Source organism: Eschrichtius robustus, chromosome 9 (assembly GCF_028021215.1).
Source record: "Eschrichtius robustus isolate mEscRob2 chromosome 9, mEscRob2.pri, whole genome shotgun sequence".
NCBI classification, from domain to species: Eukaryota; Metazoa; Chordata; class Mammalia; order Artiodactyla; family Eschrichtiidae; genus Eschrichtius; species Eschrichtius robustus.
The window spans coordinates 119,066,557-119,092,131 of NC_090832.1; the positions used below are offsets into that span (position 1 = coordinate 119,066,557).

The 25,575-nt window shown below is 41.5% G+C and overlaps 1 protein-coding gene across 4 annotated transcripts in view; it reads right to left on the minus strand.

The window, feature by feature from the left end:
* Positions 1-25,575, minus strand: part of COL12A1 (collagen type XII alpha 1 chain) — a 116,247-nt gene that overhangs the window by 46,478 nt on the left and 44,194 nt on the right. For 2 of the 4 annotated variants that reach the window (XM_068551625.1, XM_068551627.1), the window contains exons 17-38: positions 24,839-24,960; positions 22,885-23,034; positions 22,684-22,803; positions 22,421-22,585; positions 21,706-21,852; positions 19,314-19,453; positions 18,656-18,785; positions 16,897-17,039; positions 16,455-16,584; positions 14,093-14,233; positions 12,875-13,000; positions 10,357-10,496; positions 9,971-10,103; positions 9,845-9,871; positions 9,003-9,145; positions 6,518-6,647; positions 5,981-6,120; positions 5,420-5,549; positions 4,074-4,216; positions 2,841-2,970; positions 2,054-2,196; positions 16-145 (exon numbers count right to left, since the gene is read on the minus strand). In XM_068551625.1, coding sequence (XP_068407726.1) covers positions 16-145; positions 2,054-2,196; positions 2,841-2,970; positions 4,074-4,216; positions 5,420-5,549; positions 5,981-6,120; positions 6,518-6,647; positions 9,003-9,145; positions 9,845-9,871; positions 9,971-10,103; positions 10,357-10,496; positions 12,875-13,000; positions 14,093-14,233; positions 16,455-16,584; positions 16,897-17,039; positions 18,656-18,785; positions 19,314-19,453; positions 21,706-21,852; positions 22,421-22,585; positions 22,684-22,803; positions 22,885-23,034; positions 24,839-24,960 — 2,903 coding nt within the window. The remainder of the gene's footprint in view (positions 1-15; positions 146-2,053; positions 2,197-2,840; positions 2,971-4,073; positions 4,217-5,419; positions 5,550-5,980; positions 6,121-6,517; positions 6,648-9,002; positions 9,146-9,844; positions 9,872-9,970; positions 10,104-10,356; positions 10,497-12,874; positions 13,001-14,092; positions 14,234-16,454; positions 16,585-16,896; positions 17,040-18,655; positions 18,786-19,313; positions 19,454-21,705; positions 21,853-22,420; positions 22,586-22,683; positions 22,804-22,884; positions 23,035-24,838; positions 24,961-25,575) is intronic. The other 2 variants (XM_068551626.1, XM_068551628.1) reach the window with 2 other exon arrangements.

Here is a 25,575-nt window from a genome sequence, read left to right on the forward strand (position 1 = left end):
GTTTAAGACATTTACCAGTTCTTCCATTTCCTGTCAAATGGGTACCATCTCCATCTTCATAAACAGCAATAACAGTAATTTTATATGGGGTATCAGATTGCAGGGGCTGTAGCATTACATTGTTTCTTCTGCCTGGGACAGTGGTCTGCAGGGGAAGTTAAATTATGAAGTTATCATCGGCTAGAGGACTTCCAGATCAATACTTTTGTATGCATCCCCATAAACGGTAATGTTTTCCTCATGGTTTCTTTTTCTTGCACAATGCTCAAGGCGAGGCAAACTGTCTACCACTGTGCGGCACGGGAAATGGTTTTAGAGTCAGGCAGGTCTCAGCTCAAATCCCGCATCAGCCACCTCCCAGTCCTGTGGCTCAGCGTCTCAGAAGGATGGAAGCCGTGAGGATGAAAGGCAGTATCTCGTACAGCACCTCCACACACGTGACTGTGCTCCCCTCCTTCCCCGCTCCGCCATGTGTGTCAGTTTCGTGGTGCTCCTCCCACAAATATGCACCCTGCGCCCACCGTGGGCCAGGTGTGGTACCAGCCGCTGGGAGCCCACTGGGGAGCAAAAGCGGACTCAGTTTCTGTCTTCAAGAGCATCAGTTTTGGCTTCCCTGGTGGCGCAGTGGTTGAGAATCTGCCTGCCAATGCAGGGGACACGGGTTCGAGCCCTGGTCCGGGAAGATCCCATGTGCCGCGGAGCAACTAAGCCCGTGTGCCACAACTACTGACCCTGCGAGCCACAACTACTGAGCCTGCGCTCCACAACGAGAAGTCACCACAATGAGAAGCCCGCGCACCGCAACGAAGAGTAGTCCCTGCTCGCTGCAACTAGAGAAAGCCCGCGTGCAGCAACAAAGACCCAGCGCAGCCAAACATAAAATAAATAAATTTATATTAAAAAAAGTATCAGTTTTGCTAATATTAATTAGGGGAAAAAGAGGAAATGGAAAATACATTCAGCTGCCCCCACGAAGAGCAAGTGAACCAGACAGGCCTCTCAGTCTCTCTTCCAACTCTATGCTTTGCTTCTACAAAAAACAGGGATCACTTAAACCATGAATTCCAGCATGGAGTCCCCTAATTCCAAATGGTGAATTGGGAGGGAAATTACATTTTTAATGTTTTCAGAAAGTGACGGGAAATTGCGTATTTGTCCATGGCAAGGCTGAATAAACACTAAAGCAGGAGCTTCTCTGCTTTGGCAAACTAAGTGTGGTAACACCGCTTACCCCATCCTGATCAGAAACTCTTAAATGGCCGTTACATGGGTTTCTGGTTAATAAAAATAGGAGCTTGAATTAAAGCCTAATATATCAAGTTCAAGTAGATATCATATTTTATAACATGGGGATAGTGAAGGGAGAACCATCAGAGAGGATGTATGTGGCAAAATGGCTGCAAACCACAGACCTCACTGCCTTACAATCAACATTCTGTGTAAGAGTCTACTAAACTATCACATCAATGAATCACTAGACTTTAAAGAAAGTCGTGAGTTCTTCCATCCATAACGGATGGATGTACATACTGAGGGCTAGGAGGAAGTTAGAAGAAACTTGAATCTGGTTCTGGAGTGACAAAATATGACACTCAAAAAGTTTAAAGCTAATATGAGAGTATGTATACTCCAAAACCAAAGTGTACCCAAAAAATGTTAAATTCAGACCAAAGAGAGCTTGATTAGCCCTGGAGTATTGAAGGGAGACCTTGTGGAGGAATTGTATTTCAAGAAAGGTTAAGATTTAGAGAGTCACATAACTCGAACATTAAGTTAGGTAGCTCAGAATAATAGGTACCATGTTTCACCGACTCAGTTCCTATGGTATAATTAGATAGTTAGAAATACACATTTTTATGAGATAAGATAATTTTTCAACCTGTGCGTAGAAGAGAAATGAGCCCAAAGATACTGATTGTGCAGGTGGCCCCAAGATCACATCAGAGAAAGATTCAACTGTAATCACAGCACTTCCTAAAGAAGAAAGCTTCCTTTCACCCTCCAACCTGGTGAGAGATTACAAAATGCTCAGATGAAAGAGTGACAGACTCACGTATTCATCGATTGGGTCACCAACGGTGGGAGAATAAATGATCCTGTATTGCTGAACCGGCCCATCAGCGTGGTCCCAGGCTACCGAGAGGCTGTTGGTTGTCTCCCCAAAGACTCTCAGATTTCTTGGTCCACTTCGTGGTACTAAATAAATAAATACAACAGAGTTGGTTTCCTGTCTCTGACCATAGTGGACACAGGGGTGGAGGGAGGGGTATGAAAGAATGGAACCCAGGGCAGAGTAACTGTACCCTGGTACCTCCCCACTCTCTGGGTTGCTTACTCCCTTATGATGAAATACACATCTACGGCTCTAATGTGAAACCATAAACAGTAGAAAGTGCTGCATTCAGAGCTACGATTACATGTGACAGAGACAGAGAGCTTCCAGTGACAGAGAGCTAGGTTTGAACCTGAAAGTACAGACTGGGAGAGAAAGGGATTATTTTAACTGCTATAACCACCTCCTGTTTAACGAAACAGAGAGGCCGTGCCCTAACACTTCCAAAGTGCCCAGTTGGTGAGAAGACCCACCGCAGGCAGAAGGGAAGAAACCCCTCCTTAACTGGGGTCCCAGATGAGAAAACGGCCAAACGACATCACTCAGCTGGGAGGGCAGTCATGGGCCCAAGGCTCCAGGCTGAACGTGACTGTGGGCAACCCAGCGCTCCCCTCACCTGAGCAAGGTAGAGGCGATTCCCCACACCCCTCACTCACCACCCACCCCCCCCCAGGCCTCCCGCCCCAAGTCACAAGGGAACCCGGTGGAGAAAGGATTTCCGCCTCACGCGTGCGGCCCTGGGCAGGGCTGGGATTCCCCTCTGCGTCCGGGTAGAGGGCAACGATGTTCACGGAATAGGGTGTGTCCGGAATCAGCCGCTCCAAGTGCACCGTGCGGGTGTTTCCTGGCACCACGATCTGGAGGGGAGGACACGCCAGATTCTGCTTGACCACAACCCAAATGCTTACTGAGTCTTTTATTAGTCGGCATGATAATGTTTACAGTAAAAGGCTGAGCCCAGCACAGCAGAAACCAGCTTCTGTGCTACCTCATGAGACCTGCCCAAGCCACACTGTTAAATGCAATTTATCCTCAGAAATTTCCTCTCCAAAATGTTAGTTCATACTTGACCCTTAGTGACTTCAACTATCTCCCATTTGTGTTCATTATAAAGGTTCTCAAATACAACATCCAGGGCTCAATGACAGTTACCCAAAAGCATCCCGAATGTTAGATACACATAAAAGGGACCACACACACACACACACACACACACACACACACACACACACACTGGTAAAACAGAGAGCTACTCCATGCAATGGATAAGGGCAGTACTGTCTGAATGTGTCCTACCATACACAGGGACATACAAATCAATATTCTTACAGAGCACATCTATCTCTCCTCATTTGTTTACCTTTGTTCGTCGTCATTTTTTATTTTGGTAAAGACTTGTAAATTAAATTAGTCTATAAATTTACTTTCCCACAGGTGTTCTATCCCTTGTCAAATTAGTAATTTCTGATCTCAAAATTATTAATCTACTTAGAAAACTGCATAGTACTATGAATTGAAGATAGATTGGGCAACCTGTTAAGAGCCAATGAACGCAAACTTTAAGGTATTTTCATAACAAAGACGTGTATGTTACAACAAAAGCCCATACTGACGAGGTCTAGCAATGATTTGCATTCACTACTGGGGCTTTTAACTTATATAGCTAATTTGCATTTTTCCAAAATTCATTTTTGCTAACTAACCCTATCGTTAATACACCTACTTTAATTCATCAAAAGCAATCATTTAAGCCTTACACATGGGCATGGCCGTGGCTTGCATCCTCACAGGCAACCAAACAGGACACAAACTTGAGACTAAGCTCATCAGGAAAGGAAGTTTCCAGGACACCCGGTGCCACACCAACTGACTTATTGTTGCTGGCCAGCAACTAGAGCAGGAGGCACAGTAAAATCTACAGCATTCTTCTGTCGAGCTCTACGACGACAGCATGACTTACAGATTCCGAGGGTCTCGGGCCAGCCAGGGGCGAATACACGACGCGGTACTGCTGCACCGGCCCAGGCGCCGAGTCCCAGCGAACGTCCAGGCTGTTTGGCGTTGGATTGTACACTTGGACGTTTCTTGCCAGCCCTCTCACCACTGAGGAAAGAAAAGCCAACACATATTTCTTACATCTGTTTACATATGTCAAGCTTTTGCTATCACTTCTCCAAAACTTCTACTCTGTAACAGGATAAAATACTGTCCTCCTTAAACTTCTAATTATCTACACACAAAAGCAGATTAAAATTCTCCAAATCCAAATGTAGTCAAAATTAGCCAACTATGTCCTTGGTCTATATGGAAGCAAAGTGGTTGCCAATAAAAACAAGCTAGTAAAAGCACAATGATAGCACTGGGTTGGCCACGAAAGAACAAGGGGCAAGGGACAAGATGCTTCAGTTTTCCAACACAGGTAATGGAGAGACAGAGGATTTTATAGCTCTGCCTTCTAGGTAAAAACTGACAACACCGATGAAGCCATCTAATTCCATCAGCTACATTCACCCATTCATTCCTTCTCATTCAACAAATAGATACTGAATGTCTTCTGTGATTAAAAGAAAAGGCAAAAGGAGGGAGAAAAGATACACTCAGTTCTCAGTTACCTGCCCCAATAGGGACTTAGAAAACATGCAAATTAAATCCATGTATTAACCCCAAACTCTAGTTTAGCCAATAAAATCATCTTTCCAGACCGCTAATCTTTTGCCAAAAGAAGTCATCTGTATTTGCTCTCTTTTAGCCATCAGCAAGTGTATTTTTAAAGCCAAAGAAATATTTATAGGTATGCCCCAAAGCCTTTAAGCAGTACTAGAAAGAATTGTAAAACCACTATACGCTGCTTTCTCAAGATGTTAATGGCAAATGAAAGCACACGGATTTTCAACGCCAAAAAGCACTTCATCAGCAAACCAGAGAAATGTGCGATCAAGTAATGTGATGAACAGATTTCAACAATCGACGCTACGCAAGCCAATTACAAAACACTGCTTCACACAAATTTATAAGGCACAAAGCAAAGCTCATGAACTTTTGTGAGTGAAACAGAATACTGGTGATTACATACACATTTATAAATCCTGAAATTATCATTTCAGAAGAAGAATGCCATTATAACTTTTTATTTCATACACTAAAATATTAACAGTTGGTGGTGTTTGGATGGTAAACTATGGGTAATTTTTATGTTTTTGTTCTATCATGAATTTTCCAAATTTTCTTCAGTGGGCCTATATGGCCTTTACACGGAAAAGCAAAGCGTATCACGAAAAAGCTATATTTTTCTGCCTTCTTACTTACATGTCCTTCCAGTATCTGATATGCGTCCTCCATCACCTTCAGAATAAACGGGAATGACTGTAACAGTGTATGAGGTATCTGGCTGCAGATTCCTAAGAATGGCATAATTGGTATTCCCAGGGATTGGTACCTAAAGATTTTAATAAAATGTAAAGTATCTGATTTGAAAAGCCTGTCAAAGAAATAATACTGCAAATAATATAATACTCAAAATATTAACTCAAGACCAAGTCAAGAAGCAAGTTCTGTAATATCGGGATGTAACGACGTGCCCCCAGACGAACTGTTATAAGAGTCTCTGAAGAAAGACTTCTCTACACTCACCCCAGGCTCCCTCTCAGAACTCCCTGGAAGGATTACTTCCCCCAGCCCCAATCCCCCGCAAAAACTCCCTGATCACCCAGGCACAAGACACCAACCTACCGCCCTCTGTCAAGTCCTACTAAATGAATATGAACTTCCTCAGCACTAAGGTAAATTGGTTATCTCTTTAGCTCCACTTTGCAATCATTCGGCTACAGCTAAAACAAACATGCTTTTTTCCCTACAGGAAGTAAGTACCAGTTCCTCCGGACCGCCTGCTGTGGGTGCGTAGAAGAGCTTGTACTGGCGAGGATTGCCCTCTGCATGGTCCCAGCGAACGTTCAAAGTGCTGGTGGAAGGGTCGTACACTCTGAGGTTCCTTACAGTATTCAAAGGCTCTGAAATGCACGGAAAGCCCATCACAGTGCGGTCCTAACAACCCAGCACTCACAGAACACAGGTTCCCTGATGCCTCCCCACCCCACAAACATTTGTTGAAGTCCTGAATAAGTGAAAGAACGTCTGTGATCATCTGACACATGTCTCATCTCTCCAGAGAGATTTTGGCCCCTGAGCGGTTTTTGTTTGTCTTATCCTAGAAAGTAATAAACGTCTTTCTCCTTGAACAGAGACAGATGACTCCAAGTAAGGATATTGAAAACAATTAAGATCATTATTAACACGGCTTTTAAAAGATTAGCAAAAGGCTGTGTCACCCCAGGGTTTCCAGAGGAAGATGTGATTCCATCCCCGCGAACGTTATGTAAAGAGCCGTGGGAGTCTGGGTTCACTTACTGGTCTTGCCCCTTCCTGTCATGCGACCGCCTTCACCATCTGGATACAGGGAGGACACAGTGATGGTGTAAGGAGTGTCAGGCTTCAGCTTCTGCAGGAGCACGCTGTTTTGCCGTCCTCCTATCGTGGTCTTGAGTAAAACAGGGATAAGTGTGAGCCTTGCTCTCTCCATCTCACTGATCTGTTAGAAAAAGCTCTTTCTACAGGGGAGCTATTTGAGACCTTTGCCAAGATCTGGAAACAGGTCCCACAGTGAAAGCTGAAAATATATCTTAGGGTATAATTTTAAATGTAAAATATGCACTTTCAATCATAAAAAAGGATTTTAAGCCTTAAACTGGTGACCTTAAAAAAGATATTTCAACTTGCTGGCCGCCAGCACTGTGAAATTTCATCCAAAACACATTTCACAGATCTCTTCCCCAAAAAGGCATTAATCATAAGTGAGCTGCAAAGGAACTTTAAGATAGCAAAGAATTGCACGATAGTAGAGGCTCTGCACCATTAAGTGCTATTCTTACCTTTTTACAGATGTTTTTTATTTGCTTAAGAAACATATTAAAATGATTCAGCAAAAGATCTAAAGCTTTTGGTTTTCCCCCTCAAAAACTGCCCCTCTAACAGCATGAGCTGTGTAAACTACGTGACGGGACCCTCTGCCAGGCCACACTCAGGATTCCAGACTTGTGGTATGAAGCTTTTTCAATATCCTCTGATTACAGAGTTTGAAGGTTTTAATTCATTGCTTAAGGCCATCTAGTTATCTTGCTGAAAGGAAATTTGTATGATTTGTTAACGGTCTACCAAATTCAGATGTTTATGCCATACTAATTAAAATCGCATGAAAATGGCATGCGGCCCGCGAATCCACATGTGGATGGCTGGTCCAGATGTTTCCCACTTAGCACGCATCCACTCAAGCAGTCTGCGTTTCAGAGAAAACCTCAGTGAATCGCTGTACTCCTCCTCAATATGGGCAAATTGGACCACAGTGGCTAATTCTAACAGATTTAGTATTTGAGGTTATGAGAACAAAGTATCGACGTATTTGATACTTAACAAATCTGAAAGCATCCACTTAGTAGAACTAGCCTCATGAGGAAGCGGAATGGTGTGTGCCTGCTTCCCCCATCCAGCTCTCCAAAATATGCCAGCATCAGTGATTCATTACTTTGATTATTTCGCAGACTAGCATTAAAATGCAAATATCCTTAAGAATAACAGACCTTAAGGGATTATCAGCTAATACTGTACAGAGGATAAATTTATAAGACTCCTTCTAATTATAACAAACAGCTGAGAGACAGGAAAGAGAGACCCAGGGCAGCATTTGGATGGTCAGTACCACCAAGAACAGAAATGCTAAGGACAAGCTTTGCCTAAATCTGGCCTGGCACAGATGAAAGTTCTGTTTCTGCCATTAAAATATCAGTCCATCAGATGTGTCTCATTTTATATAAAAGCCAGTTGATGACACTTGGTATTTAGTTTACTACTGATAAACTATAAGAAATTCTTAATCCAAATGTATCCCACTACCTAAGTCTAGATCTATGGAAACCTCAACAGAGCAGCTCACAAGAGCACTGGTTCAGCTAAACCCACTTACTGCGCAGGTTCAGAGACCTTTAACCACTGCCAGCATCTACCTCTGCTAACGCCTCTCAACTGGGAAGAGGTATGACCCATTTGCTGGAGCTCAGAGAGTCAGACAATTAAAAGTTAATAACTCACTCTCTCTAAGGCAACATGAGGAAAAATCACAGCCCCCAACAGTCAACAAAATGTTAGACCTCACCAAAAGAGGTATTTGAAATAAATCAGAAAGCATCGCCCTATCTGTGTAAAAATCGTGCTGCTTCCTGACCCAGGGTAATGTGTGCAGTTCTGGTCACACATTTCATAAAACAAAGCTGAAGAAGATTCAAAGACAGACAACTAAAGTAAGCAAGGTAAATGGACAAGGGGTCTGTTAAATACGGGAAGGCTGGGAAGAAAACGAAGATGAAGGCCGAGTTTAGAGTCCCACAGTCCTTCTCAGGAACCTCCACTTGGATAAATATAAAAGTGATAAATAGTATAAGTTAGGTTGAACAGATACCCAGATCTAGAAACATCAGATCTAGAAGATACCTTATGACATGCAAAACACAGGAAAATTAGAATAATGGAAGTTTAGCAGACTCTCAACACTTGATCAAGTTAGAGATGTAAGAAATGAAAATACAAATAGAGTCACAAATCCAGCTATCTCCGTGGATGACCCAACCCTAATAGTTTTTAAGGAAAACATGAATGCATTGAGGCACATGCCTGATGCTTGGAGGCTCCGTCAGGGATGAAGCCAAAAAATTCCATCCAATACGGCAAATCTTGCAACTCTCAAAACAGTAAGTGTGACTAACTAAACACTGGGAGTGAGAGGAGTCTGAGAAGGAGAGGGTAGAATTTATCTAAAAGTCACGTTTTTTCCCAAATGAATTACCGTCTGTTCACTGCCTTCCCCTGCTGAAGGCTGATAGGTGATTCTGTATTTCTGCACACGACCACTAGCAGGATCCCACTTAACAGTCAAGCTGTTAGATGTTGCATTGTACACCTGAAGGTTTCGTGGGCCACTTTTCGGAGCTGAAAAAGGATTGTTGAGAAACAGAGTAAACAAACTGGAGAATGCCTCTCCCACAAATATGCACTGTTCCCAAGGAAATCAAGAGAGCTGTATACTTCTAGGCTTAGAACTAAATTTTTTTTTTTAAACATCTTTATTGGAGTATAATTGCTTTACAAGGGTGTGTTAGTTTCTGCTGTATAACAAAGTGAGTCAGTTATACATATACATATGTCCCCATATCTCCTCCCTCTTGCGTTTCTCTCCCGCCCACCCTCCCTCGCCCACCCCTCTAGGTGGTCACAAACCACCGAGCTGATCTCCCTGTGCTATGCGGCTGCTTCCCACTAGCTATCCATTTTACATCTGGTAGTGTATATGTGTCCATGCCACTCTCTCACTTTGTCCCAGCTTACCCTTCCCCCTCCCCATATCCTCAAGTCCATTCTCTAGTAGGTCTGTGTCTTTATTCCCGTCTTGCCCCTAGGTTTAGAACTAAATTTGACCCGACGGTCAATGATGGTCATTGACTCTCAAATGACTCCTCAACGCATAGTAGCAAAGAGCAACGTTTTTCGAGAAAGACCTGTTTAAAAGAGGTCCCAATCGACACCTTACGATTTAAAAGCAGAAGGCCTGTTTGCAATGGATTTTGTGTTATTTTTCATTCATTCATTCATTATTTGGTCATCCGTACAATCAGCAAATTAAATTCTTACCTTGTGTTGTTAAGGGTATCAAACGCACTACAAAAAACAGAATATGGGGAAATATTACGAATATAGGCATAGCTCTATTCTGTTCATTTTAAGATAACAACATCCTACTGAAGGCTGAACACCTACACGTGCGCTCGCTGCCGGTCAGGTCTTCGCTTTCTGACTCATCAGGATAGATGGCAGTAACAGAAACTTCATAGAGAGTGTTCGGGTTCAGGTTTTCAAACAGCAAAGTATTCTCATCTCCATTTAGGATGGTCTTAGGGGAAGAGGAAGAAACAACAAACCCACACAAGGTTAAGTCACAGGTGCATCATGAACTCCTTGGCAGTTGGTTGACATCATTTAGCCAGATATTCCTCCTGCTTTGAGGCATGCCATGAGCTCAAAAGTCACTAGTAGGAAAGGATGCTTTTCAGGCAACAGAGGTAATACATATTTCAAACAAGAGTCCCTATAATGAAATGCGATCTAAAAAAAAGAGAGAGAGAGAAAAAAAGAGTTAACACTACCTCCATCTTATCTGTGCTTCCAGAAGGTGCCCAGGTGATTCTGTAGAGAGACACATCAGAAGCTCCGTGATCCCAAGTCCCTCTGAAACTCTCTGGTGTTACTTCAGTAATCTGTAGGTTTGCTGGGGCTGGCACAGTGCCTGTCATGAGAAAAGGCAGGACTGTTTTTCGATGTGATCCCCAAACTTAATATAATAAAACTGCCTTGTTCTATTTTAATGGACATGGGAAAACTGGTTGACAACATTGCTTAGAACCAAGTATCTTACCAATTCAGTTCATTTGAAAGTAAGTATGAGAGAGAGCCCCGAAAACTGCAAGCATTTTATGGCTATAATAGATTACTTCCCGTCCATTAAAATGGTGATTTTTTTTTTTAAAAGGTACCATTTAGTCATACTGTTCTAACACGGTGGTTCTTCATCGTTTTGTCCCTCACGCTTTTTGAGAATCTACGGAAAACCCTGGACTCTTTTGCACAGCAGTACAGAAGCACAGACTTTAGCCCATAATATCAGAGGGTTCATGGACCTTCATGGTCCATGAAATCTTATGATCTAAGTAATCCACGCATAAGCTTTTCCGGCAGGTCACTAACCTTACACACAATGTGAAGCTGACTGTATCAGCTCTATTCAGAGGCAGGACTAGCCCTGCAGTGCTGATGATGGCTGAAATCCCAACTAAGAGCCCTTCTGTTGACCAGGCACTGCAGCTGGTTTGCGGCACAAGCAATTTGGAATGTCTGACACCAGTTCTGAGCTTTCATTGTCAATTATTTCTCTATCATCTCCTGGTAACCAAAGCCAACTACACAAAAGCCAGAGCCACCAAAAATTTGTTTCTAAGAGTTACAATGAAAAGGCCCATTGAGATAATACCACTTTCACACGCACAACTGCAAAACAAACCAACCATTAAGGGTGCACTTTGGATGTATCTAAAAGTCCTTTGGAAATCTTAAGGATTAAAAACAAGTATTAATTTAGACTGGTGCCAAGAAGGTTATTAAAGTTGCTAAGAGATTTCACGTGGTAAGAAAACAGCAGAAGTGGATACTGTCTGGAGTTAAGGAGGAGGCTGTGAAATTTGGCAAGATGCCTTGATCATGTATAGACAGCTGGGCACTGAAGGAGAAGCTTCTGAGCCCCTGGTGAGGGAGTTGCTGGATAGGAGGTAAAGTTCTGGACTATAGCACTGATCCCTCACCACAAGCTTCCTGGACGAGGCTGGGCAAGTCATTTAAATTCTCTAGACTCCCTGTGCTGTCCACCACGGGAGGCACCAGCCACACGTAGCTATTGAGCATAGGAAATGTGGCATCTGAATTGAGATGTGCTAAAGGCGTAAATTAAGACACACCGGATTGCAAAAACATTGCTACCAAAAAGAAATGTGAAATATAAATAATTAGTATACGGATAACTGTTGAAATGCTAACATTTTAGATACACTGGGCTGAATGAAACACATTATTAAAATTCATTTTTCTCCTTACCTTTTCTATTTTCTAGAAAATTTTCAGTTACCTCTGTGGCTCCCATTATATTTCTCGGGGACCCTGCTGGCTCTAGACCTCAATTTCTTAACCACCATTTAATTAGGAAATGATGGGCTGAGCACCGAGTCAGAAACTGGAGATTCAAAATTGAGCAAAATAAATATGTTTGTGCCTTCATGAGGAAGGAGCGAGGGGGAAGTAGAATAGATAGGAAAAGACCAACAGGCAATAATAATTGGGTTAAATACTACGGAAGCAGCATGAGAAGGAGAGAAAGCGACATCCCTTGAGGTGGCCCAGAATGGAGCAGGGAAGATGGGGCCCCTGCAGGTGCCCTGTATCCTTCCACCTTCCCGCTGTGGAATCTCCCCTTCCTCTGAGTGCCATGTACCTCCCCTTCCTTACGTGATCCCATGTATCGTTACTTTTTATCTTCACAATGGAATACTACTGAGAGCAAAGATGCTTATATTTTGTTGGCCCGGATAGCACTTTACATATAGTAAGATCTCAAAAAAAATTGATAACTTTCCAGAGAAAACGTCCCATATGCTTTCTCCCCACCCCCTTACACACACACACACACACACACACACACACACACCCTGGTTAAGTATCTGGAAGATGAATTAGTGACAGTGGCTGATAGAATAATAGGAAAGAAATGATCATAAAAGGAATGGACATAAAGATAGAAGATGGGAAGAAAATAAGTGAAAAACAATCTATGAACCCAAACAGTATTAAATTCTGGCAAAAATAACAGAGAACTATACTCAGTATTTTGTAATAACCTATAAGGGAAAAGAATCTGAAAAGGAATACGTATACACATGTGCGTGTGTGTGGATAACTGAATCACTTTGCTGTACACCTGAAACTAACACAACATTGCAAATCGACTCTACACCAATAAAAAAAAAGTTTTTTTAAAGAAACGAAATAGCCCAGTTAGTTCAGTGACACGTGCATGCAGTGTTGTTTTCCAATTATCAATAAAGCGTAAGCACAACTCACGGGTGGTTTCTTGGGCAGTCACTGGGGGAGACTCCCCCTCATCATATACCGCAGACACGCTGACTGTGTACCGGGTTTGTGAGATGAGGTCTTTAAGAGGTGTGCTGGCCCGTGACCTGTCCACCTCTACCTACAATAGAGCAGTGGAACTATTTTTACAAAGTTTAATTTTGACATCCCTCTGTTGTTGGCTATATCTCTCAGCACAAGAGCATAAGAATTGTAGTACAAAAAACAGCAGTGTTTTCCAATTTGCATAAGAGTCCAGGAACTGGAGATCATTTAAAATGTTTCCAAAGTGGAAAAAATGTATGTACTGAGCTGTATCTGGCACTAGTGTCTGGTAAATGATGACTGCCTAGGAATTCAAACAACCTAATCGTTTCCCCCACTTCCCCATCTCCCTTTGTATCATTGTGCAATTTCTTTCAGAAAAATTCTCCTGTGCCTTAGCTGATTAGACCCACTGGTCACTGTACTGCTTTTGACATTGAAACCCAGAATGAAATGAATGTGTGCACAGGTATAAATTAGCTTGTGTGCAATGCAAATGACCAGCACAGTCTGTAACCGGGTGCTTAGAGAAACGATTTCTAGCTTCCAAAAATGCCTCTGGGATTCTCACACTAATGCCCCTTCAGGCAAACGTAAGTTTTAAACCCATTCGCCGGGGAAGCTCCTCAGTTTGCTTCCACTTTGAAGCGGGTTGTCATGGAAATAACTCCCCATCTCAGCGTCATCTCAAAAATGCTCAAAGCCAAAGGGACAATCCTCTGACATTATGTTCCGACTTTCTCTCTGTCCTGCTCAAGTGGCCTATCTTCCCATTCCCTGACAAACTCCCCCTCTTCTTTCCTGCATCCCCTAGCTAGCTTTCATTTTTAGAAACATTATTATGCCATTTTTTAGTAATTCGTAGAATGCAGAGCACCATATTAAGCATCTGGAGGAGAGCGAAATGCCATCTAGATTCTATAACTCTTTATCTACAAAGGGTGATGTTTTCAGGATTAATGTCACACAGCAGAACATTTCTAAACTAAATGCAAGACAGTCCAATATATTATCAACATTCAAATAGTGCTCTGTAAATATATAACGTTTCCAACACTATGTTCATAAAGTGACAAGTATTCAAAACACGCTATACTTGTTTAGATTCTTCTGTTAAACCTACTAGGACTAAACAAATATTTCTACACCCCTTCTAATCTCAACCTACCTCTTTGGCATCCTCTTCTGGTGTTTTGTAGCGAACAATGTATTTACGCACTTTTCCAGGTGCAGGTTCCCATAAGACGTTCATGGTGCTGTGAGTCACATCTCTGAGTTTCAGGTCTCGAGGACTGGGCAAAGGCACTGGAAATGCATGAGAAATTAGGGCCAGATGTGGTTCTCAGCCACAGAGCTCTAAAGCATCCACACAAGCTTTCAAGAAGTTGTTTGGAGAAAACTTAAAGGTGTGCAGCAAAGTAACTAAACAAACTGGCTATGATGATAAAAGCACTTTGATTCTACCAGGTACAGCTGAATTCTTCTTAAGGAGGCTTTTTAAAAACAGGATAAATTTAAATTTTTATCACAACTCTAACTTCTCATTTATATGTTAACTTTCTCCCATTCTATTTAAGTAAGCTCTTACTTGTTGCTCAGCTATAATAGATCATAATTAATCATAAATGTACAGCTCACGTGTCTTTATCAGATATTTAAATTGGTTAAGATAGAAATCAAAATGAGTCATGCTGGGCTTCCCTGGTGGTGCAGTGGTTGAGAATCTGCCTGCCAATGCAGGGGACACGGGTTCGAGCCCTGGTCTGGGAAGATCCCACATGCCGCGGAGCAACTAGGCCCGTGAGCCACAACTACTGAGCCTGCGCGTCTGGAGCCTGTGCTTCACAACGGGAGAGGCCGCGACAGTGAGAGGCCCGCGCACCGCGATGAAGAGTGGCCCCCGCTTGCTGCAACTAGAGAAAGCCCTCGCACAGAAATGAAGACCCAACACAGCCAAAAATAAATAAATAAATTAATTAATTTAAAAAAAAACATGATTCATGCTTCCTGAAGAACGTGATAGAAAAACAAATGGTTACAAGAGTGAAGCATGAAGATGAGCCGAAATTAAGCAACCAATAAGCTTACGAGAAAACCCACAGGAGCCCAAACGGTTAGAAGAAAATCCAAATGATAAATTTTCACCGAGTCGAACAAAGCTCTACCTTAAAAAGGACAAGGAGGAGGAGAACTAATGGAGAGATTTTCTCTTGTTATTTGAGACGTATCTCACTCTCGCGAGCTGCCTCTTTCACCAACCTCCTTTGTCTCTCCTTTCAAGTCTGTACCTCTCTCTTCCTGAATCTCTGTCTCCACTTCCATGTTTCTGCACCTCCATCCCTTCAATGTTTTCGCCTCTCAGCGCCTCTCTGTGCCCTCGCCTGCCCTACTGCTGCAGTCTAGCCCCACATCCAAATCCATAGCCGCATTCATCTTTCACCCCACTATGACTCGGGTCCCCTCGCCCAGCACTCCCAGAACACGTTTCCAAGCCTGGCTGGCTCCCCACTCTCTCCACCTGCCGTCAACCCACTGCCGCAAACCACCAGCTCCAGATAGGATCCGACACGTGACAGACGATTATTTGTTGTCAGTGACTGTATCCTGCTCCGCCTTGTGGGGTTTCTCTTTTCTGCCTCATCATGCTTCTGTCTCAACGCCGTTCCCCCTTGAACATTTCTTCCAACTTCTTAATTTCCTTCGAAATGTGGTCTGAGACTCACAAAATTTAAGCCAAGACATACTTAGAATCCCAGCATGCCCACCTCGAGAAGCATGAAACAAAACTACCGGCTGGGTAAGGCCAGGAGCCTAAGAACAATCACTGTCACTTTTCAAGGAAAAGCACCTAAATGCTAGTGAAGCAGCCCAGAAACACAAAAGGGGCTGAACAATACACACAAGCGAAGTGCAAACCACGAAAGGGTCCAGGTCCTCCACGCTGCTCTACATTTTTATCAGTACATTCCCAACACCTAAGCGCAGGACTGGAGTGTCGTAGATGATCAGTATGTTTGGGGATTGAGTTAATTTACTTAACAGAAACAGACTTATTCATGTGTGCCATAGTTTCTACTTCAACGAGAACTTGGAATATCTTGATCTTAAACCTAGTATCTTCCTCCAAAACTACACTCACCCGACATTCCCTTCTCACCAATGCCATGGATCTACAACAACATGTAGATTTCATGGATCTACAACAATAGGGATTGTAAGATGCACCGTTATTTTATGTTCTATTCCCTGACTGACACCTCGCCAAGAGCAATTGTAAGACACCACTGACTGTAAGATACATCTCAAAATATGGGAAAATAAATGTGAATCTTACAATCAATTTAAGATGCTGCCATAAGTCCAGAAATAACCTTAATTCTCAAGTTAGATTGCCATAAGTAATAACCCTACAACTGACACACAGATTATCAAAATTATCGTTAGCACGATCGGGTGAAAGAAGAAGCCTAAGGAACGTGTTGTATTCACAGCAGTAAGGGAAGAAGGAGAACTGGCGACGTCTTACAGGTGACCTCCCTCGCAGTGAAGGGGTCGCTGGTGAGGTCGTGAAGGGACGCCTGGACCGTGACCGCGTACTCAGTGTTGGGGAAGAGGTCACTCAGCTGCACGTTGGTCACTGTCGGCTCCAAGCGCATCTGCCGAAGGACATGCCGAGGGGAGACAACACATTCAAATTAAACGTTTCCACTAACAGGGGATGGACAATTACACCAATCGGTGACTGCTAGATTTTCACACAACTTTGATTTTTCTTTTCTCTGCCCTGCATTTCCTTTCTCACGCTGATGTTTTTTTAAGATTCGTCACAGGTCACAAATCTAATCTTGTGTTTTTCTGCTTTGGGTATAAAGTTATAAATGAGTTCGTGAGTAACTGCCCCTTAATGGGGACTCTGCAACCCTGAAGTCCCAGGAAGACCCAACAATAAAGAAACAAACGCCTCCCACCTCTTTGGGTTTGGTCGGCTCTGTGGCGTTGATGGGTTCGTAGGACAAGGTGTAGCCAGTAGCGCCCCCCACTGGCTGCCACTGCACGTGCATGGTGGTCGAGCCAATGTCATAAATGTTCAGGCTGACCACGGGCACCGGCACTGTTGGAATGGAAAAGAAGACACCAGTCTAGTTCTTGTCAGTCTACCCATTTTTCAGTCGTTTCCTACTTAGTTATTGATATTTGTATATGCTAAATAGAAAATAGGTTGCTGTGAGAAATCAATGAGAGTTAATAAAACCCTTTCCTCTCCCCGCGAAAGCTCGATCTCATTGTTTATCGCCACCTCATACTAGGACTGCATGTGATAACTATTTCATAGAGCAAAGAAGTTTAAGTGTAAAATGGCATTCTAGTGAGTTCACGTGGAAGCCAAAACAGAGACCAACTTCCTGAGATTTCAGTCTCTTTTTCTGGAACATCTGTAAGTTGACCATTTTCATTCTTCAACCATAAAATTTCATACATAAAAAGCCAACATCATATTTCATTTCAATTTTCTTTTTAAAAAATTTTAAATGAGGGTGCCATCTATTAATAAGTGGAGCTTAGGGGATTCTTCAGAAAGAAGATTAGCCCACGAGGCAGAGTAAAAGGCTTACTGCCTTCTCTCCACTTAACACCTACACAGCTTTCTATTTTTTGTCCTAAGATTGAGTTTAAAGTTTTAAGGAATTAGCAGATTAATCCTGCATTATGAAATACATTATCTCCCACCTCTGACGGTCTAACATAAAGGGAACTAAGAGAAGAGATAAAGACCTAAGGGACTGAGCAGTAAGTAGAGGCGATGCAGTGACGCCCACTCCTCCCTCTCGTAAGAGGCCTCCCTTCTTCCTGGAGCCCAGCCACGAAGATGGGAGAAGGAAAGAGTATTTTCATATGGCTTCAGAAACCCTACCAGGAATAGGAGTGAGGAACATCGTTCCCCAAAGCTCTACTCAAAGCCAAAGCCATTAGAGCTTCTCCAGTAAAGAGTCAGTAAAAAAAAGGGGGAGCTCTCACTGCCCACAGGAAGAACTGAGCTGGGTCACTCCTGCAAGCTGCTCTTCCAGGTAATCTGAGTCCCACTCCCCACATGGTATCTTCCCTTAAGAAGTGGATAACTGTTAAAGGTACTTTTCCCTCTAAGATATCTCAGACCATGACTACCCAGCCAGGTCCCATGATGGCAGGAGCAGCCAGTAAAAGCAGAAAACCACAGAGTATTTATTGAGGACCTGCACAAAGTACGCATTCAGTAAATATGTGTTGAATGGACATCGAATAAAGGAATGATTTGGAAGGCTGACAAAAGTCCCACACGGTACAAATGAACTTATTTAACAAAACACAAATAGACTCACAGACATAGAAAACAAACTTATGGTTACCAAAGAGGATCGGGGTAGGGGGGACAGAGAAATTAGGAGTTTGGGGTTAACATATACACACTACTATATATAAAATAGATAACCAACAAGGACCTACTGTATAGCACAGGGAACTCTACTCAATATCTTGTAATAACCTAGAAGGGAAAAGAATCTAAAAAAGAATGTATACGTATAACTGAATCACTTTGCTGTGCACCTGAAACTAACACAACACTGTAAATCAACTACATTTCGATAAAAATTTTTTAAAAAAGAACACAAAAAAAATCCCACAAGGGCTCTCACCTCTTTATCTTAAAAAATAAAACAATGAGAAGATTTTTTTAAAAATCTGACTTACAGGTTTTTTCTGTGCCCTTCAGAGGCTCACTGTATTCATCTTCTACCACAGAATACACATTAACAACATACTCAGTTTCAGGCTTCAGATCTTTCAGTACTGTGCTACTTTCCAATCGGCTCACGTAAAACTAGGGGAAAAATTTTAAAAAGAGTAACTTATAACTTATGTTATAATCACTTCCCTCTTTTCTCCTATAATTGTGAAGTAGTTAACTACAATGAGCTTAGAAATTATGTTTTAATGAGACCATTGCCTTTTGTTTTTGGAAACCACCAGCTTACAATGAGATCTTGGACAATTCATACAGTTTATTCTCCCAGCTGTTGTTTCCTTATTTGTAAAATTAGTGGGTAAAACTAGAAGGTCTTCGATGTTCTCTTCCTACTCGGTGATTCTAATATAAACTCATGAATAAATTAAGCATCCTCTTAATCCTCAATTAAAAATACTTAATTAAAAAACCATAAGAAATTAAGCAAAGCTCTTTCCCTCTAATTAAGCCCCAACGGAAGTGCTTGCCTAGCAAGAAACGGAGAGCGCCATCTTGGACTCAGTTCTGCCCCCTGCATCCCCCCAGCATTCCTCTCAGAGCCCTAAGGAGGAGGACCCAATCTCAGGACCAGGAAGGAGCGGGTTGTAGCTGTTGTCTACTCACTTCTTGCCGTTTCCCTCCAGAAACTGGGTAGTATTCCACCTTGTATCTATCCACACTGTCAGAAGGAGGTGTCCAGCTCACTCTCATAGAACGATGGGTCTGCTCAGAAATAACTAGGTTGGAAGGTGCTTCCAAGTCACCTACACGTGGAAATGAAGTACATACACTTTTTTCATTATTATAGCAAGGCGATGACATTTAAATTTGGTTGAAATGGTATTCCTCTCCATATTTCAAGCTTTTACATGTATTCTTTCACATACTAAGAAGTTATGGTAAATCAGCTTAGAGGCCCAATACTCATAAGTCCTCTCTGAATGGGTGGCCAAAGGGTTCTTCAGCCTCAGGAAATTCAAACCTGAGCTCATTATCTTTCATGAAAAGTTGCTCCCCCTCTTCCTGAAAGCACCACAGTTTATCAGTCACCTAGACTCAAAACCTCTGACTTAGCCTTGGATACTTGCTCTGGTCTCTAACCTTGTACATATACTAGTCAATGACACCATGAGTCCTGACAGCTCCACTGCCTTTATCACTCTTGGCACCATCCAAGTTCACTGCCCTCATTATCTTATTGACTATTTATATTCGTGTCTTATCTCCATAACTATAAGTTATACTCTGTGAAGACAGAATTGGCTTCCTATTCATGTTTAGTTCCTTTACAAGATCTAATTCAGTGGTACGAGAAGCTAACCATTTTCTCACTCAGGAGACAGGAGAAACCACCAAGTCTTCTAAAATTTGGGAATATCCTACTGCCTGTGATTGTTTTCTCTGTTCATAAGTATAGGTGAAATGACTGATACAGAAAAATAGTTGGAATAAATGTCAATGAAAATAGAAATATTAGGCTCATTAGGACTGTTAGAAAGATGTTCCAAATAATAATTATACGAGAACAAATGCAGTGACTCTGTGAGCATGGCAAATCATTCTCATGTAAACTCTTTCTACTTTCTTTGGAAGCCAAAGCTGAGAAAAAGAATTTCCATTCTTAGTATCCTAACCTTTACTGTACTTGGGTCATAATCAAGCCTACAAAATTATCAAGCAATTTTACTGTCTGGGAAACTAAATGAATGCAACTATTACGTAGCTGATGTAAAAAAAAATAAAGAAAAAGAGATAAAAGATGTTTTCATCCCCACTCAAAATTCTCTCCAACTGAATAAAACCGCAACTCTCTCAGCTAATCCAGAGCCAGATGCCTACAAATTCTGGATTCCTGGCGGGTCTGTTTCTCCTGGGAAAAGGTCAGTCTATTGTTCAAAATCCAAAAAGAATATCTGCAAACTTTTGGAGAGAGAAATTCAAGAAGGAACATTCAAATAAATGTATCCTCAGTATCCAAAGCATGTGAAACATTTCTACCACTTTATGTATTAAACTCATTCCAACTTTCCAAAACCAGAATAAATTAGTGAAAGACAATCTTTACCAGAATCTACATGTATTTAAAAGAAATTTTTCTCATGTAATAAGCACCATAGTTTTTATCATTAGTTTTCCAAAAACCTTCAATTTGGTGCTTACCATGTTTTTTGCCTTATGATTTACACAAATAGTAATCATTTTATGCCACTCCTTGTCACTAAAAATTCACTTCCATAATTTTATTTCTAAATCTTAATTCCTTATCAATAGCTACCTTTTTTCAAGGACCTCTCAAAATGTCTTTACCCATTTGGCCTTGAGTAAGTAATTGAACTTCTCTAAATCTGTTTCTTCAGTGGTAAAGAGAGATGATATCCTTTCTAAAAGTCCAAATTCTAAAATTGTAATTTGTCTTTATATTTAGAGGTTACAAGTGCAAAGTATCAAATGTGATCATCTGTAGTTGGGGCAAAGCGAATCATATATAAGACCCCTCTTCCATTTCTAATCAAAAACAAAAGGCAGCAAACTTTAGAAAATAAAAGTCTGAGAACAACCATTTAATAGTTATATAGAGTGAAGATGCTTTACCAGAGAATAGATATAAACCAGGAAAGAAAGCATCTCTCTTTCTTCCCCAATCTCACTTGTGTGTGTGTGTGTGTGTGTGTGTGTGTGTGTGTGTGTGTGTGGTGCAGGCACATATAAACTAAATGTATCCTCAAATAAGCTAGAAGTCATGTACAGTTTGATGCCATCAGAAAAGAATCAGGGACTAAATCAATGATTCTCAGCTGGAGGCAGTATTCTCCGCAGCAGACATCTGGCAAATTCTGAAGATATATTTAGTTGTCATGACTCAGGGGATGTTACTGGTATTCCAGCGGGAAGAGTCCAGGGATGCTGCAAAATTTCTCACAAGGCACAAAAGAATCCACTTCCTCCATCCTGAAAAGAATTATCTGGACCAAAATACCAATAGTGCTGAGGGTGAGAAACCCTGGGCTAACCTTACCTGGACCTTTGACGCTGTTACACAAGTTGACGACGAGGTCATCCACGATCCTGGAGAGGGACTCAAAATCCGCCACATTGTATGCATGGGTATCATCGGGATCTGTTGCGATCATCTTTAACTCAACTTCATCAGCATTTTTAATACCTTGGGGAAAATGGATGTACACAAATTAAAAGCATGTCTCAGAAAAAAATTAATGGAACAAAGCAAATATTTCATGGGCTACCCTTATATATTCAATGTTAACTAGAATGTATATATGATTTTCCTGAATAATAAAATGATTACATATATAAAATAGAAACAAAAAATAATATAAACTAAAGGCTATTTTGTTTAGCTTCTTCTAAATGCGTCTAGCACTGATTCCCCACCAAAAAGTGTCCCTTCAGTGGTGTTTCTGGAAAGTGAAATAACGGATATCAAAAATAAACATGGTGCTGTGGAAAACCAAACAAGAATTTCCTGAATCCTATTAGTAGTACATTTGTCCTCTTGATTCATTACTCCCTTCCAAGAAGCCATGTAGTTTCGTCCCATTACAAGGAGAAAAGAGAAACACGAGCGAACTTCCTGGTACATTATTTTGATAAATAACGTGATAGGGCAAGTGTGTCTGTTTGTTTCTTCATGCCTCAGAAAATATCTTTACAGAAATATCCTCGGCACATTTGTCACCCCTGGGGGCGTGGCAATTCCCGTCCATGCGTACCAACAGCAAACAGCTCCACGCCTTCATCCTTGAGTTTTTTTGAAGGTGCCTCAACGTCATCTTGCGATTTTCCGTCAGTGATGAGAACGCCAATTTTTCGAGCTCGAGGTCTCATGCCAGCTTGGGGCTTGAAGCTCTGCTGGCGAATGAAATTCAAAGCCATGCCTAGTGGGATTGTTAAAAGAGAATCGGTCACATCATTATTCAGCCACAAGCTCTGACCGAAAGCAGGAGCTGACAGCGCGCTGGAGCACCTGACTCACCTGTGAGGGTATTGCCTCCTTTGTAAGGTAGGTTTGCCACAGCCTGCAACAAGCTCTTCTTGTCTTTGTGAGCGTTTAACTGCCACTCTGTTCTGGGGTCCCCGCTATACTGAGCAAGGGCTAAAAGGACACCATTGGCATTAGCATGTATAAAAGAGCATGACGAAGACGTCTAAATGCCTTCAATGTTGTCACACCTACCAATCTGTACTCTTTTGGGGCCAATCTCAAAGACTTCCACGATACGAGAGATGAAGTTTCTCACAGTTCTAAAGTTCGCCCGGCCAATGCTCCACGATCCATCCACCAGCAACACGATGTCTGCTTCAGCCCTGGTGAGACACTCCATCCCTGACACGGCAATCGTGAGACAGCACAGAGTAAGGAGCATGTCCTTTGTCGGGTTACTTCCTAGCCACGCCTCTGCCACCCCCTGGGGGCTCAGTGTCGCCTAACTAACTGTCTCAGTTCTGTGGCTCAGCGATGTAATTTGGAGTTGAAGGCTTTGAGAACATGTCCCTATGATTTCTTAACCTCAAATAAGAGTCATAGGAACCATCCATCCCTCCAATAATTATTTCAGTGGAAAATCTTTCCTTCATCTTTGACTATATTTCTGGCCGCAATCATAGAACACGGAGACTTAAACCGTCATCGTAAATTTGAATGAGCTCACAAACCCAACAGGTAAAATATATAAGTGGGAAGGTACAGCCATCTAACTATAAGGCAATAATGATTTTAAGAAAACTTTTAATGTGATCTAGATTGGATGTTGTTGCATTTTTCTAAATATTCAACGGTCATTAGCAGACAAATATGAGATGAACTGTTAAAATGTGTAAGCTAGAAAAGGTTTTAGTGAGCCAAAAATATCTTTTAAATTAATTAAAGCCCCCAGTATTACATATATTATGAAGGATTAGGCACATAACTCTTAAAATTAGAACTTTTTGAAGTAAAGATATAGTGTTTAAAAACCTGATAGCTATTATTTAGTTTTTAATTATTTAACTCAATCATCTACTATGTATAACAATCAGGTAAATACAGCTGGTGAGGTCTGCACATTTAAAAAATCAAGAGAGAAGGAAGACAATCTAGAAAAAAGATACAACAAGTATACAGACTGAGAGCTACAGAGACCACACGCACAAACACTGATACAAAGCTAGGGTGCTTTGGAAAGAGAGAATTATCCCAATATCCTCAGTGCACAAGCTACAAAATAAAAACATAAGTCAGTTAACATCATCATAAGAGAAACAATTGAACATTAATGCAAAACAGCAAGAGTTGACCCTTTCACTTCTTTTATCCACATCCATGTTTTCAAATGCTCTCTTTTCCAGGAGCTTATGTTACCAGCTACAAATTTTTCAACTTCCTGCCATGTTAGCATCTGATCTTTACATTACAAAAAAACAACAACAATAACAAAAAAAAACTCACTGAGAAAGATTCAGTGATGCCCATCACGCTACAAAGGCGTCACTGCGTATTGGACGCTCCATCAGGAATTAGGATTCCCAAGTACTATTCCAAGCACCTAAGCCTTTGCAAGTCTGCTCCTGATCTGCCAAGACCTACTCTTTGTTAGCAAATGATTAAAATATTTAGAAGCAAACTCTACCCGCCACCCTCACCTGGAAGAATGTTCAAAACTAGCTTCACGCGTATCAAAGTTGTAGTCGTGGCAGGAGCAGAAAAGTATGAGGGCTTTATGTTACCACTTTGCTTCCCAAGTCTTAGTTGCCCACCTATTTACGGAACACAGTGCTGCTTGCTCAGCCCAGATAAATCATTTTTACGATTACTTGAACAAAATAAAACTGCATTTTAATCATTAAAAAGAGAGAAAATGTATATTATCATTGTAAAATCTCAACTTTAAATAATCCAGGACTATGTAACTAATGCAATACTGACAAGAAAGCCTTAAAACACGTTGGCAAAAGTGTGCTTAGCTGGATCTTCGAAGAATTTTTTAAGTATATGTTACTGAAATAAATTTTAAAATTTAAAATTTTTTTAAAAATGTAATAGTGTAAAATTTAATAGTCAATTTTCACAGTATGATTCACCTAACAATTCATATTTGAAAAAAGTTGCAAAATACTGACTTTTCCTAGGGGAATGTAACTCAGTTTCTTACCGGAGGATAAAACTGGCATTACAGTTGTGTCAGAGAGAGTTGTCATTTCTTGTCCAACAAGTGGTGAACTTTCTCCTCCATCAAACATTCCAAAAACATTTACTTTATAGGTGGTACCTGCCCTGAAATGTTAAAATATATAGTCTGTATGCATAATAACCTCAAGTGGTAGCTTTTTTTTTTTTTTTTTTTGCTTTGTTATAAACATTCATCTTGATCTACAAACTTTTACTCAGAGGAACTTATAATACATAACATTGCAGGAGAAGGAAACTAATTTCCATCACATTCTAGTTTAAGCCCACACTATGAGGTATCAAGGGAAACTAGCCTGCCAGCATTCTAGAGAATACTAGGGGTTCATGGCACCAGCTTCCACCTTGCCTTTCCACTAGATGTAGAATCCCCACCTTCCCACTGAGCAAGTCAGGGAAGGATCGGGCTTTCACTCTTATTGCTTCTAAGTGATGCGCTTTAAGAAAACAATTTAAATGCTGTACTTGCAAGGGAACATACAGCACCTAGCACAGTGCCTGGCACGTAGGAGGCTCAATAAATTTCATCCTTCCTATTCTGATAAAAGTAAATATCAAGCATTTATACAGATTTCAATATTGTTGAATGAATCGTTGAAACAAACCAACTTTCCACCAGGCAATGCACAGCAGCCTGTTCTTTTTACTGTGAAGAATGCTGCTGTTCCAACTCAAACCTCCTTCTTTCCCACCACACAGCCT